General features: G+C 37.5%; 2 protein-coding genes across 5 annotated transcripts in view; one reads left to right on the top strand and one right to left on the bottom strand.

The window, feature by feature from the left end:
* Positions 1–3,770: 3,770 nt before the first annotated feature.
* Positions 3,771–5,602, top strand: cfap90 (cilia and flagella associated protein 90). Its single transcript, XM_067361675.1, has 3 exons — positions 3,771–3,900; positions 4,525–4,641; positions 4,776–5,602. Exons 1-3 carry the CDS (start codon positions 3,784–3,786, stop codon positions 4,950–4,952), a joined length of 411 nt encoding a protein of 136 aa, XP_067217776.1. The 5' UTR covers positions 3,771–3,783; the 3' UTR covers positions 4,953–5,602.
* A 182-nt stretch (positions 5,603–5,784) lies between these two features.
* adcy2b (adenylate cyclase 2b (brain)) overlaps positions 5,785–15,864 on the bottom strand; it is an 86,229-nt gene continuing 76,149 nt past the window's right edge. For 3 of the 4 annotated variants that reach the window (XM_067411923.1, XM_067411924.1, XM_067411925.1), the window contains 10 exons: positions 15,222–15,359; positions 14,024–14,125; positions 13,199–13,383; positions 12,440–12,524; positions 11,183–11,341; positions 10,862–11,008; positions 7,549–7,656; positions 7,251–7,365; positions 6,966–7,090; positions 5,785–6,866 (listed from right to left, as the gene is read on the bottom strand). In XM_067411923.1, coding sequence (XP_067268024.1) covers positions 6,714–6,866; positions 6,966–7,090; positions 7,251–7,365; positions 7,549–7,656; positions 10,862–11,008; positions 11,183–11,341; positions 12,440–12,524; positions 13,199–13,383; positions 14,024–14,125; positions 15,222–15,359 — 1,317 coding nt within the window. In that variant the 3' untranslated portion in view covers positions 5,785–6,713. The remainder of the gene's footprint in view (positions 6,867–6,965; positions 7,091–7,250; positions 7,366–7,548; positions 7,657–10,861; positions 11,009–11,182; positions 11,342–12,439; positions 12,525–13,198; positions 13,384–14,023; positions 14,126–15,221; positions 15,360–15,864) is intronic. The other variant, XM_067411922.1, reaches the window with a different exon arrangement.

Genomic DNA, 15,864 nt, shown 5'->3' with positions numbered 1-15,864 from the left:
ATGTCTGTTTTCAGGCCTTCCCACTTAGCTCTCTCCAGCGCTGGAAAGCTTTAATATAAACATGGTCCTAAAGCACTTACCCAGTCATAAACCTTCATTCCAGTGATATTCCTTTGAGCTCTTTTGTATTGTGTCCCATCTCTCGTTCTGCAGTTTTTTTATTTTTTTTTTTATTTTCAAATCTCCCTCTTGCTCGTTCTCTTTCCTCGACCGTCATACACCCCCTAATGCTGATTGGTTACACGTTTGTTGTTGGTGTCGGCCCGACTAACTTCAAAACAGTGTTTTTGAAATTCTACTGAGTCCACCTTTAAACCATTCATGCAGAAGGATTTTCCTCAAATCAGTCCATTGTCTTGGGTTTTCCTGCAGGACAGATCGAATCAGGTGGCAGCATTCTGTACAGAGAGAGTCGGATTATTACCTTAAACGTTGTATTAAAGGGTTAGTTCACACCAAAATTATAATTCTGTCATTAATTACTCACCCTCATGTCGTTCCAAACCCATAAGACCTTCGTTCATCTTCAGAACACAAATATATTTTTCATAAAATCCAACGGCTCAGTGAGGCCTCCATTGCTAGCAAGACAATTTACACTTTCAATGCTCAGAAAGCTACAAAACACATATTTAAAACAGTTTGTGTAACTACAGTGGTACAACCTTAATGTTATGAAGCGACGAGAATACTTTTTGTGCGCCAATAAACAAAATAACATCTTTATTCAACAATATGTAGTGATGGGCGATTTCAAAACACTGCTTCATGAAGCTTCGAAGCTTTGCCAATCTTTTGTTTCGAATCAGTGGTTCGAAGCACGTATCAAACTGCCCCCCAGTGGTGAACCATTGAATTTCGATACTTATGACGTAATGAAGCCTTGCTTACTGAAATCACGTGACTTTGGCAGTTTGATACACGCTCCAAACGAGTGATTTGAAACAAAAGATTTGTAAAGCTTCGAAATAACCCTTAAAGGGTTAGAAGAAAGATCATTCGAAAGATTATTGTCATATGAAGGTGTTGTCATTATTGTTACATATTTTAATTTGAAAACAGTGGAAAGACTAGTAGCAAGATTAGCCTACTATGTGGATATATTTCATGTTCTGTGGCTTTCTGGCAATTTTCACTGCCACCTGATCAACCAAAAAAATGGTTACATTTCCAACATGTCAAGTGCAGTAAATAGTAAAAAATATACATTAAAAGGACTTGAAATGGATATAGTGAGACAAACCTATTAGCTAAATATTGTAAGAAAATGATGATACCTCAAGGCCATCCTGGAAGCATTTCCCAGACAGAGCCGTATCCTCTTTCACCAGGCATTCTGCCGATTTCAAACCGGCTCAGAATGTCGTCTGTTAATAGATTAATCATTTTAGTTGACATCAAATGTCAAGCATGGACAGCAGGTATAGTGTATAACAGTAAAATAGTAAACTCACCGTCAGCTGTCACATCACTCTGTTGTTTTGTTCTGGTGCTGGACTGACTGGACTGTGGTGGACTGGAGCTGGAGGAGTTTGAACCTGCTGAAGGACTTCAAGACCACTGGACAGAGCGTCCTGAAGACCATGATCTTCTAGAGCACAGGCACTGTACTGTAGAGAAATCTGATCTAAAGCAGGGAATATCAAACAAAAGCATGTTTCAAACTAATAAGATTTATTAAACATTCCATACTTATATTATGGTGATTCTTCTGTTAAAATGATTTATTTTTTCAAGTCATTCTCCAATGGTAATATTATATATTATTTATCGGTGCAGTAGTCTGGTCTGAGCATAGACTTTATAAAACAAGTATGAGCTGCCACTCCAGTCACAGTAAGGAAGAGACAGCAGCTTTACAAAACTATCCATCCTCCAACTCTTTCTCGTTGTCATCTCATTTTCCTCAAAAACACTAATGGGTTGATGGTTTTCAGCTGCATCGGTGCTGTATGTTGAGGATGTGCTCTGATGGGAGTCATACATCTGAGCTCGTTTCACTTCAGTACCATGATAACAGTTGTCCACTTGGGCAACTCTATAATGTTAATGGCAGAATAAGCCTGAGTGACGCTCTTCCAATGCATGTGAGAATAAACTCGTTTCCAGTGTTGCCAATTTAAGGATTTTGTCACCAAATTTAGTGACTTTATTAATTTTTTGCGACAAGGAGCTATATAGGCTATATTTAAATAAAGTTAGCGATTTTTTTGTTTTTTATATTAGACAGATCATTAATTAATAATGTTATTTATTATTTATGTATTATTTTTATAATGTATATATATATATATATATATATATATATATATATATATATATATTGGTGAGTTCAGTTGTCACAAATGCTTTTCCCTTCATGGGAATTAAAAAAAAATACACATATGGAGACCTGTTTGTACTTTATTTTCATATTTGGTGACTTTTTTTATGAAAAATGGAGACTTTTGAGGGTGGTCCTAGAGATTTTCAGAGGGAAGGGTTTGTCTTGACAGTTGCTCACAGCTGAGAAAAGGCTTGTTTTCTATTTTTGCTTAATTTATTTGTTATATAATATTAGGGAAACGTTCCTACTGAAAACATCTTACCTCAAGGGTCTCGTTTTAACCTTTCACTCCACAATAAAAACTACATTTTAATCTACTAAATGAATGTCCATTAACACATATTATTTCATATAACACAACACATGACAAAAAAATTTGATAATTTAAGCTCAGAATAATTTTATTATATACTATAGATTAGTTAAGCAATGTAAATCCAAAGTGGAGCATAAAATAGTTTTGTTTAGTATTTAAGGGAGTTAATCTTTTGTGTAGCCTATGAAATACTCATCTTCTTAGATGTTTTTGAGTCCAGATATGACTTCCACCTCATAGAGGACCTGACCCTCCTGAAGAATACAGACTATTCTCCATATAAACAGAGATTTTAACATTTGGCTCTGTCCGTTTTTTTTTCTCTCCATTTTCTCCATCATTTCCCCCCCTCCAGTTTAGCAAGATATGTTTTTCTACTGCCCCCTACTGGTAGATACACACCACACACATTTGTACATGCTGTAGTGTACATGTTTGTCTACAAACACACAAATAAATATAACTAGGTGATATCTTTGTTACAATAATAGGCTATATGACATCTTTAAGACAACAATATTTTAACACAGAGAAGTCGAATTTACAAATTGGAAACTCAAAATTTAGATGAGATGTGAAGTTGGAAGGGACACTTAAAGGGATAGTTCACCCAAAAATGAAAATTCTGTAATCATTTACTAACCCTCAAGTTGTTCCAAGCCTGTATGAATTTCTTTATTTTGTTGAACACAAAAGAAGATATTTTGAAGAATGCCGGTAACACTGTTCCCAAAAATGAAAACAAATTAACAGACATAATAGGCTATTTTAATGTTTAAAATAGTGAAATAAAATAATAAATAATAAATCACTTTAAATTGAAAAACAAATTGACATATTTAAATCGGTTTAATTCATGTTTTAAAATATAATTAAAAAGTTAGATGCACATTTTAAAACGTAAAAAAAGAAGCCATTTCCTTTTTCCTTGTCCATTTGCTGATTGCCTTCTTTCTTGTTTTTTGGGCTATAAGCACCATTTATTTATCTATTCCAAGGATATAAACAGAACCATCTCTACATCGCTCTGGATAAACACCTCAAGTTTTCCTGAAGTTTCCTAGCAACCGCAGACGCCGAGTTGTCACTGCCTGTGGAAATTTTACCTCAGCTCCGCAGCGATAAAAGTGCGACTGTTGTAATGGACATTTTATCCGAGGCAAAGTCTAAACCACTTTCCACTCTGTCAGTATTCAGCTTTATACCACCCAGAAGGACAGAGGCCAAAGAAATGCGTTATTTCAACTGCAGCCCCAAGGTAAGATGTATTGCTCATTTTGGCAGCTTTCTTTTTTTTAAAGCAACAACAACTGAATGCCGTTGCATTAATACAAAATATCAATCCAAGTGGAATTTGCAAACAAATGATGCTGGAAATTATGTACAGTAATATTTTGGTAGCCTTTATCTGGTTAAAATGAATATACCTGGTTCCTGTAACGTATTTTTATTTAGCTTTCTTTAAATGGCTTTAGGTTTTGTTATCTAATGCAGAGGTTTTCAATCTTTTAGATGCCATTGAGCCCCAAACATGATCACCCTGGTGCAAGAGCCCCCATCCTAAAGTCAATTAAAGTTTATTTTAATAACATTTATTTTATTCAATATTTATTTAGCTTAGTCTTATTTTTTTATACAGTTTTTTTTTAGACTTTTCCACAGACCCCCTAGCACTCCCTTGCGGCCTTGTTGGGAGAAAACCACTGATCTACTGCAATGACATTCATACATTTTTAATTACATTTCAGATGTCTACATACCTTTTGGGTACATCACCTTCTGCTATCATTGTACCAAGTTGATTCTGTACATTTATGTACATATTTAAAAAAAAAAAAAAAAAAATTCTAAAACTGATTTCATCCATTTCCTCATACTACAGGCCCCTGAGAGGTCTCTATATGACTGTTTACATCAGAGCACTGAGGGCTATGATAACAAACTCCACCGAGATGACAGAGAGCACGCCAAATCCCGGGGCCTGGACATCTTCAGTGAGGTGAGTTTTCCTTAACTCCCCAGCGATCCATCCATGTCAGCTCATGCATTGTGTGTTGTTCTTAAACAATGCTCACTAGAGGAACCCATTCTAGATTTGATCCCTATACGTTTCATCTCAACCTCCCATCTTAGGAATCATCTAGACCAACACCTGTTCTGTCCTCATCAGTGTATGGCCAATATTCTCCACTACAGTACGACTCAGGGAGGAGCTTCGCTCGTGTTGCTCACATTCGTTCTGATTTCTACAGCAAGAATGGAATCACCTGGACTGTGGAGGAAGGCTATGGATCTGTGACACCCGTCTAAACGTGTCTCTTACGTATGGTCACATCTGTCAGCGCAAATTACAGTCAGTGTCAAAACAAATGTCTGTGCATGTATTGTACTGAATATCTGGCACAAGCACCGCAGATTGTTACTAACATTTATATATTTATATATATAACAGTATATATATATATATATATATATATTAAACATAAGAATGCTTTTGGCTTTTGATGTTATAGGGTGAATTAAAAAATTGTCAACAACATGCTCATGTCATGCTTAAAAATCAAAAGTATCCAAAATGCGAAATTATATGTTGCCCAACACACACACACACACACACACACACACACACACACACACACACACACACACACACACACACACACACACACACACACACACACACACACACACACACACACACACATGTTTGTTTTTGTGAATTGTGGGGACTTTCCATAGACTTCAATGCATTTTACACTGAACAAACTGTACATTCTATCCCCCTACCCTGCCCCTACCCCTAAACCTAACCCTCACAGGAAACTGTGCAAACTTTTACTTTTTCACAAAAACTCATTCTATATGATTTATAAACCCATTTACATTGTGGGGACCGCTGGCTGGTCCCCACGATGTAGGTGAACTCAGGTTTATATTACATCATGGGGACATTTGGTCCCCACAATGTAATATAAACAAAAGCACACACACACACACACACACACACACACACACACACACACACACACACACACACACACACACACACACACACACACACACACACACACAAACACACACACACTGATTTCTATTAAAATGATTTAATAGTTTTAATATGGAAAAGTACTATAGTATTATTAGTATTATAATTAATATCCTCCTGAGACCCAGCAATGGAGTTTTTTTCTCTGTAGAGGACATTATATTTTTAGCACATTTCTTTGAGACCATATAAGCCTCAGTTTTAAGTCTGGATGTCCTGTAAAGAGCACATTCAGGGCATTTCAGAGATACCAAATGTTTGAAAACCCTGATTTACATTAAATTCAGGCACTAGTATGCATACAACATTTTCTAAACATCTTTTCCCTACATTAATCTCATATCTGTTTTACATAGGACAAGTTAATAGTCTGGAACCTTAAAATTGACTGGTATACTGAATATAAAAAACATTATTTTCACATTATAGGCCCTGTTTACATAGTAATGTGTGTGTGTGTGTTTGTGTGTGTGGGGGGTATAATCAGTACTAATTATCAGTAATTATCATGAAAATATAGAGTATATACAAAATATACAGAAAAAATCATGAAAAAAGTCACAATGCAAAATACAATAATTGTCCTAAAATGCAACAATGTTTATGTAAAATACATCATCATCCAAATTTTTCTTTGACTTGTTTCTGTTTATTTGTTTTTATGTGGTTTAAACACATTTCCCATGAAACCTACCACAAATTCATAGACAGACACTTTGACGTTATATATAAATTTTAATGGATAACAAAATGATAGCATCAAAACATGGCCACCTTTGTAAATGATCTTTATTTTACAAAAACGTCCGCTGCTTTAAATTATGGATTGAGCAACACACAATTACAAGTCTGGGTTACACAGAGCCTCTGAGCCATCCATTACTTATAAAGCAATGCAAATAATCTAGAGTATGTGGTGCAAACAGAATGCTGTAGAGCTCCACTATAATAGGCCAAAGTTATATTAAACTGTACATGTTTTTAACCATTACCAGGCCAGCGACTGACTGGTGTGTGACTGAGGTTCAAGGCATTACATTCCCTTGTGATAAAGATCGTGTCATCTCAGTGTGAACAAAGAAGGTTTTGAGATCCCCCTTGCCCTTCACATTGATGATCCCACGACAGGAACACATATAGCCCAGTGCCTGTAAGATCTGACTCGTCTCCTCAGTGATCTGGGAAAGGAAGCACGCTAGATGTGATCCACTGAAAAACCATTAATAATTCACCAGGCATGCAAATGACATACAAAGTAGGTCAGAACAAGAATCTACCTGTATTTTTCCAAGCACCCCTGTGCTTTCCATCCTACTGGCTACATTTACACTGTTCCCCCAGATATCGTACTGTGGTTTCTGTGCTCCGATTACTCCTGCAATAACTGGACCATGGTTTATTCCTTGAGAGAGAGAGAGAGAGAGAGAGAGAGGCCGGAAACATTTGAAACGCCCTGAATCTGTGATAAAGTCTGTACCACAATCTATTATGAGACTCCCTGCCAATTACCAAAGGCAAACAAAACGTTGTTGGGTGTGAAAGCACTGATGGGCCTTACTTACCCACTCGCAGTTTGAAGTCATTAAAGGAATGTTTGTTGATGACATCGAGCTTCCCCACCAAAGCAAAAGCAAACTCCACCATTGTTCCAATGTGCATGTACTGCCGGTCATGGTCCTTCAGAATAAGAACAGGAAACTATCATTGTACTTGTTTGAAATTCAGTATTGACTACACCCTTAGACTATCAAGCGACACACTCCAAGCACAAATCAAGCTTTTTTTAGCACCACAATGAATCCAGTATAATATTTACAAAAAGAATAGTTTTGTACCAAATGCAAGAGCTCAAAATTGTACCTGTGCGAACTCTAGTCCAGGGGTCACATTCAGCCCAGTTGCAGCCATGTATGTGCTGCCAATAGTTTTGATCTTCTCCACTCCACTAAATTTGGGTTTTGACAGCAACTGTTGAGAAAAAAAAAAAGAAAGAAATCATTAAGTTTGGAGTCAAAGTTTTGGGAAAGAAATAATTGGAGAAAAAAAAAAAAAACTATCTTTGAATAGTTCTAGCATATTAATGGATATGGCGATGTTAATGCATTTGGTACTGGCGAACTACACTCTTAAAAATAAAGGTTCTATATTGGCATTGACGGTTCACTTGAAGAACATCTAGAACCTTTCCATTACATATAGTGGGAAAATATTCTTTAGATTATTAAAATGTTCTGTGGTTATTTAAAGAACTGTTCACTGAAAGATTCTTTGGGGGACCCAAAATGGTTCCCTTTTGAGGGGAACTTGACACTGTCTCATGGCATTGACCCTATGGAAACACTTCCATGTGAGCCGGTCTCTGAAGTACGTGTCTCAACGCACCAATCTGATTGGCTGAAGGGGGCTGACTGTCAGCATTGCTCCAATCCAATCCAGCACGCAAGGTCTAATCCAAAAAGTCCTGACTCCTTCGGGCCCCAGTCCCTGAGAGCATCCCCTCCTAGAGGAAGTCTGGTTACACCATTACATTGTGTACCAGACTTTCTTCAGGGTTCTCAGGGGGGCGTCTACACCTATCCCTCCACCCTTGGTGTTTTCTACAGCGAAACTGTAGAAGAAAAAAAAAAGATTCCTTTGTCAGACTTTGCAGCAGTGTGGCAACTTCTGCCCAATGTTTCTCAGTGGGTCTTGAATACTATAGCAAAAGGCTACAGATTTCAGTTTGCTTCCCATCCACCTAGTTTCTGAGGATGAGAATTTTTTTTGAGCAAGAGCTCCACTTCTTGGTGAAAGGGGCCACAGAATATGTACCCCTCCCAGAGAGAGAGGCACGCTGCTACAGTCAGAACTTCATTGTACCCAAAAAGGACAGGGTGCTGCATCCAATTTTAGATCTGAAAGGCTTAAACCGTACTCTTCGGACATACAGGTTCAAGATCCTTACTCAAACTCATAGTGTCACAAATCCAATCCAAGGATTGGTTTGTGATGATAGATCTAAAGGACACCTACTTTCACATCGAGATTCTGACAAAACACAGGAAGTTTCTCAGGTTTGCTTTCAGGAGTGAAGCTTACCAATATGGAATGCTTCCTTTTGGCCTAGCCTTGTCCTCATTCACCAAGTGCATGGATGCTGCTCTAGCTCCTTTGTGACTTTAGGGCATCCGTGTACTGAACTACATAGACAACTGCCTCAATCTAGCTCAGTTGGACGAATTAACTCAGTTCAACCATGATGCAGGCACATCGGTCTCCTGCAAATGTAATTTTGATCCTGAACACTTTGAAAGACATCAGGCTAGTTTGGCTAGTCAGGATCTTTCTGTTTTAGAAATTCAGAGGCTTTTAGGTCTCATGGCAGCAGCAGCCAACATTATTTCCTTGGGTCTGCTCAAGAGCAGTTTTCATCATCTGAATTATCACTCCATGTTTGTAAGGGTCTTGCGCTGTGGGCTATGTACTTTACGACTTTGGATGAAACCAGGGTTCCTCAACAGAGGCCTGGATTTAGGGGCATGTTGCTATCGCAAGTCTCTCCTGACCAATGCCTCTCTCAAGGCATGGGGTGCAGTTCTTGATGGCCGACCAGCCAGTGGCCTGTGGGAGGACCCATAACTCTCTTGGCACATAAATTGCCTTGAGATTCCTAAACTTCCTTTGGCTCCTCAGCCCATCACTTTGCAGGCTTTATTTCCTCCGCTTCATGAGATGCCAGAGGAGGAGAGCCTTCACTGGTTGTGTCCAGTCTGTACTTTTGAGGATCTACATCCTTAATCTAGTGGTGTAAATCCTGTCAGCTCCTAGTATGCTTTGGTTGTCATAATAGAGGTAACGCAGCGTATGTCGAATTGGATTACAGATGCTATCACCGTCCCCTACAGGGTGCATGGGGTGGCTTTGCCTCTAGGGGTCAGGGCCCTTTCCACTAGGAGTGTAGCATCTTCTAGAGCTATCGTGAAGGGTGCACCTTTACAAGATGTTGGATGGCTGGTCTTCTCAGCACACATTCATCAGGTTCTATAGTTTGGACAAAGATTCAACCCCAGGATCCTGTGTCCTTCAGGGTTGATCCAGTCTGGAAGTTCCCAAGTGAAGTGTCAGCACCATGAAGCTGCGTCTTGTTCTGCTTTCAAAGAACTAGGTTACATATGTGACCTGAGACATTCTTTTCTATAACACTGCTGCGAAAATCTCCTTTTGGAAATGTAGATCTGCTACTGCTGCTGCTGAGCAAGTGTGGACTTGCTATTGCCAATAAATACATAGGCACGCAGCTGTAAGCATGTAAGATATGCTGCTGCTACATGAATAGGCACACAAAAATCCTGTACCAGATCTAGGCAGGTGGAACCGGGGGAGGCAGAAGGTTTCAAAGGAACTCTGATAACATGCTTCAGGACCAGCTTAAAGCAAACACTGAACCAGACTGTTGAGCATAATGAGCAAGCAATCTCAATGACTGCAGAACCAGCGGAGGCAATCAGCTTGTGCCATGTAGCAAATTATGTGATAGCTAAAACAAACATTTATCTGTAAACATTTAACTAGAAAACTAGCATGATTTCATTCATTTAGGTAAAACTTTGTGGCCATTATTTGATCCGCTGTTAAGACCCGCCTCCTTAGTTACTGTTACTATGTAAAGCTTTAGAATTAGCACTTGTTCTGGTATTAAAGTATTATATTATTGCTCTTATCTCAAAAGCCAGACTTTTGACCAGTGTGATCCATTTTCAGCTTACTCTAGCCAAGAACCGCCCACTTAAACTGGAATAGACTGTCTAACCATCATGTAAAGCAGTCACAGTTCATTTTGTTTTTATGTGCCATTTACAGGTGGATTTATCTGAACCTGATGATACCAAAATGACAATTTTTTCTCTAAGGCATAATTTTTCTTAGTCAAAGTTTTAGTGTTTTAACACTGCAATGTGTTATTTTTAGATAATTTCTGAAATATTCTGTTTAAAACTATCCAAACACAAGTAGGTGTACATTACATAAGATCAACTGTTTGTCTGGCAGGATGTCAGTACTGTTTTTAAGGCAGGACTTAGGGAAGGATCAGTTATCACAGGTGGCATTACATTCACAAATACTTACTGTAAGTTTAACTTTGCACAGTGCCTATGAAACTAAAATCAAAATATGGATGTGCCTGAGAGTGTACCTCATCAAAATCTGCTATAATCTCATTGAGGAGCCTGAGACACTCCAACCCCTCCTTATTAACGTCAGATTCTGTGTAAAATTCCTTGAAGTCTGGGATGGACGCGAACATCACACACACCAGATCGTACGACTGATGGTAGAGGTCCTATCAAAAATACAGCATTCAAAAATATATAATTGGTGATGAATATCACTAATGAACTAGATAGGCCCAATAGATTTTTCATTTATTATATATGATATTATATAAAAAGTTAATATATTTGGAAAATTCACAACAGAAACACATTAGAAACGAAGTCGTTTGAACGCCACTCACCTCATTCTTCCAGTTACGCCCCAGGAAATGTTCCGCCACATGGGCAGGTAGAACGTTCTCCAAAAGCACCCGGTTCAGGTTCTCCATGGTTTCAATTTCCTCACACTCCTTCTTAAACTTGTTCCTCCAAAGGAAGTCTAACCTACAGTAATATTCATTCTGTTACAAGAGGACACAGAGGTAAAGAGATGGTACACATCTGATCACCGTATATGGCTTTCAAGATGACAAAGAAAGCATAATCATATACACACAAGGATATTTCATCTTATATATTTATGGATTTTTCTTGCACAAAGGGTCGCTATCATGAAAAATTGCTTCAATTTTCTCTGAGTCGCAGCTTTGTGTATCAGCAGACATTCACCACAGATTTCTTGAATCAAATGGCACCTTGAAAGGCATTAGGTATGCACTGATAGTCACTCTCACCAAGTCTATATTTGCTTTTGCTTATTTTTCATTGCTTTGGAGAAAAAAAAATCAGTCCCTGGCTAACCTATCACCTAATCAGCCTGAACTCCACATTACTTATAAATGAATTCGCCTAACTGCACATTTCAAATACAGAGTTCATCAGACAGGCCTATTATCTAGGGATAAACAGTCTCTCGAAACAGAATTAAAAGCACACACTGAAAAAATGAAGTCTGACTGACAGCTAACCTGCAGAGATTTTGAAAAGGCTTCAATTCAGACTGAAAACATACAATACTTTTCATTATTGTGCTATGAAAAAAATGCTTATAGTGGTATTTATTAAAAGCTTTTTGAAGGGAAGCTTTATGCTATTGTACAGCCAGAGGCTGATGAGAGCTGATAATAACTGAAGCCATGGAAATTGATAACGCATTTGTACTGCCACAATACATTGAGCTTAATCATAAAATGAAAAAAAAAATTGCATATTAGGCTGACGAGTTGATGTCTGATGTTTCAAGATTAGGCTAATATCTATTGTCATTGGATAACTGTTGAATTACCTTGATTAATTAAAAGAAAGTTATGTTACATACTGTACAAGTTAAGCTCATTACCACACAATAACGATGCACTTACAAAGGAAGTCTATGAAAGCATTCTGGAGGCTTAAAAAGCAGAAATATGAAGCTTATATTAAAGTGAGTTGTTATATTACTAATATAAATTAAATTATTTTGTTATATGTGGATCACTGGATTATCATTACAAATAACTCATCTCTTTGAATGAACTTCTCAAAAACAAAGAGATTGTATGATAACGAGAGAGACTCACCTGCCTCGCCAGCACAAGCAAAGTGACGAAGAAAATGAACAATGACACAGAGCCCATGGTCTTCAAATCTTTAAGAACACCTGGCCTGAGAGGGAACAGACATATAAAATGTAAAGGTCAAAGAAGACACAAAAGAGGCAAAACTATTGTGTGTAGAGTAGGACACAGACTTCGTAGCAACACTTTGTTGGTCTATTCAGATTCATAATGTCATGGCAGCTGCCTATTTGATCAATTACTTAATCTTACTCCATTCATAAATGCCTAATGATGCCATGAATAGGAAAAATCAATAAAAGAAACAAAGAAAGAACAATAAACATGACAGAAATACATTTTTTTTTCTTTCAAATGTTTCTCATCCTTCACAGTCATCCAAAAAAGACTAATCCACATAAAGCCTGCCATCTCAGCAGCAACACCTGTCACTTATAATCCCTGGAGATATTGAGAGTCCTTCTGGAAAAAACTGCCACCACAATTCTCAAATCTATCTATGTGGCACAATTCCTTATTCCTTCATTCTGTGTGTGTGTGTGTGTGTGTGTGTGTGTGTGTGTGTGTGTGTGTGCAGTGCCTCCTAAAAGTAAATGAACACTTAACAGACACTTCAGAAATGCCACTACATTAGATATTATTAGATAAATAAATATTAGATAAATATTAAACCATGTGGTATCTACAAATAAATGACGCTAGAATTTTTTTGTGAGAACTTTTTGGGGCCACTGTATATGGGAGTATATGGGAATCAAGTACCGGTTCGGTTTCTGGGTACTGTAGAGGGCGGTGCTGTAATCATCCAGTATGGAGGCGTGTGTCTGGAGAATGATGATATTATAACCCACTACAGCGGCAAGCATAATTATCATCTTCAGCTCATAGTTTATCCTCAGGAACACGGAGCATGAGATCAATCCCAGAATGCAGCTGTAGATAAAATACTGCCGGGGCAGAGACAGAGCCAGTTAGATTCACATCTGTACATTTATCAGGACCATTCAATCTCTATGTAACAATCTGTATGTAATCTCTATGAACTTTCAATATTTAAATGCTAAGAATTTAATAGTGGGACACTATTTAAACAAACATAAATATATTAATCATATGTCTACTGAAATATTACAAAAAAATGATTGATCCTAAGAAAAGCTGAGAAAAAAAAAGGATTATAAAGACCAAGATTCTTATTTCCTAACCAATGTAACATTCTAGGAAAATGCCTGAGGATGTCATTTCATATAAACACCTCATATAGTTCACCAAATTTTTCCAGTATATTTTTCCGCTGTGAAATATCATTACAGAGTGGCCATACATAATCATGCACAGTATAAAGTGACTTATTATATAGTGACACAAGAGTGAGACTAATTGGTTTCTCATGATTCATCACAAGTATGTTCTGTCAAAGACTCTGAGAACTTTTTATTTTGAAACCCATATCTCAGCTAAGGATTTACATTTTTTTTTTTTTCATGTGGGACTGTACATAAAAGGTTATTCAGTAAACACATTTTTTTTTTCTGAGAAGCTCATTACTGAGATTTGTGGCATGAGATAAGTTTTTTTGCAACTTACTGGCAAGTAGAACTTAGTGGTCTGAACATATGGACTATCCAAACTGCTGTTGGAATTGTTGAGAGAAGTTGGTGCTACCATTGTATCTTCGTCTAAGAAGAACTTAAAACCCAACAGATGGAGAAAAAACAAATTTTAGAGCATTTCAGCAGAAAGACACCACCACTCTTAGCAAAACACATCTGTTGCATTTTGTAACAAATATGTTTCATAGAAGTTCATAACACTTTGTTTTACACAAGTGCAAAATTCAACAAAAACCAATGAGCTGCAAGCAGATGGGAAAAGCAGAGAAGATGAAAAATTGCCAACTTTGGCAGAGTAAAAGCTTCTATGGATACAGTTTTTGTCCAGTTGGTGCAGGATTTAACTGAAAAAATGTTTAAAGCATGTTAATCTGTGGTGTATGTGACAAACAAATACTTAAATTCAGTGGCCGAAAACATTCTTGGAATTAAAAATGCATGAACGTCACTGCTAGATAACAAGATATCAATGTTTTAACAAGCCCAGATGAGCAACTCAACATTTGATCTTAGATGTGTGAAACCTTGAAATTCCCAAGTATTCAGTCACATTACTCTTGGGTTTCTTTTCCCACTGAAAACCAGTCACTTGAGCTCACAGATAACATCATTAGATCCATACTGGACCCGAGCCCTAGTACAGTGAGGCAATGATGAATTTATACAGTCAGATGACGCTAAATCTACTCTGCCTGTACTGTGAATCACAACTGAATCCATAGCTAAAGCCCTCCAAATGGGTCAAAAACTGGTGACTGATTTATCAACCAACTGTCTAAATGAATGCATAATGTGATATGTTTTGTAAATACTGAATATGTATGCAAACAAGATTATGTTCCCAAGAAATGAAAGTTGCGTAATATTTAACCAAGAATGTAACTGGCCTTTATATAGCTGGTCCTTGTGTTGCACTTTTCGCACAAGATGTTTAAAAGACTAGGCAAGAAGAAGATTTTTAATAATACCATTATTTCTAAAGAGTGCCCTAAATTACCAAGCCACAAAGCCAGCAGGGCTGATATTGACAAGCAAGCAGGGAATATTTTTCTTATTGAACATGGTCATAATGAAAAATAAAGAATTATGTGTGAAAATAATAAATGTCAGTCATTTTAAAAAGCAGTCCAATCTAGCAGATAGACCAGGTATTGGGCAGTAGTGATGCTCACCATGTTAAATACGGCCATGACTAGGATAAGTGCAGTGGTTGCCATGGTGAGTGCAAGTCGTATCCAGGGCTTGTTGGTGATGACTTTAGATGAGCTGAGGAGCCAGGGCATTGTGCAGGAAGTTGCTTTGACCCATTGCTACGGCAACAAGAGAAAAAACAAAAGACAAAAACAAGCTTTAACTCCCACCAACATCATTAGCATATCTGCTTCTATTCCAAATGCTCAAGGTCATGATTGTGCCCCATAAGTCAGAGACACATTAATAAACATAACTTCAGAGTGAGTGAATATAATAATAACAACTTTGAGTTGAAGTCAACATGAAATGCCATTCACAATCCATTTTACTTCCATAAATTCATAGATGGTGTAGATCCTATTCCCCTAAAGAGTCCAAACCCCTTGGACCCAAAAGCAATTCTACTGGCTAAGACAACTTTTCCCTTTGTTTGTGTTTTCAATTAGTCTTCAGTTAGTGAGCTTTACAGCTTTGTATCTTAGCATGCTGCTAACTGTTAGGATAGGATTCACTCAGTTTGGGGGCTTTTAAAAGAGACACAAAGGCTAAATGTGACCAATATGTTTGCAATATGCACAGAGAAAACAGTATACAGGTTTTGGAAGGAGGATGAGTAAATAA

This window comes from Chanodichthys erythropterus, chromosome 15 (genome assembly GCF_024489055.1).
Source record: "Chanodichthys erythropterus isolate Z2021 chromosome 15, ASM2448905v1, whole genome shotgun sequence".
Taxonomy (NCBI): domain Eukaryota; kingdom Metazoa; phylum Chordata; class Actinopteri; order Cypriniformes; family Xenocyprididae; genus Chanodichthys; species Chanodichthys erythropterus.
Note: the sequence above shows the minus strand (reverse complement) of the source record. Positions and strands in the feature narration are given on the sequence as shown.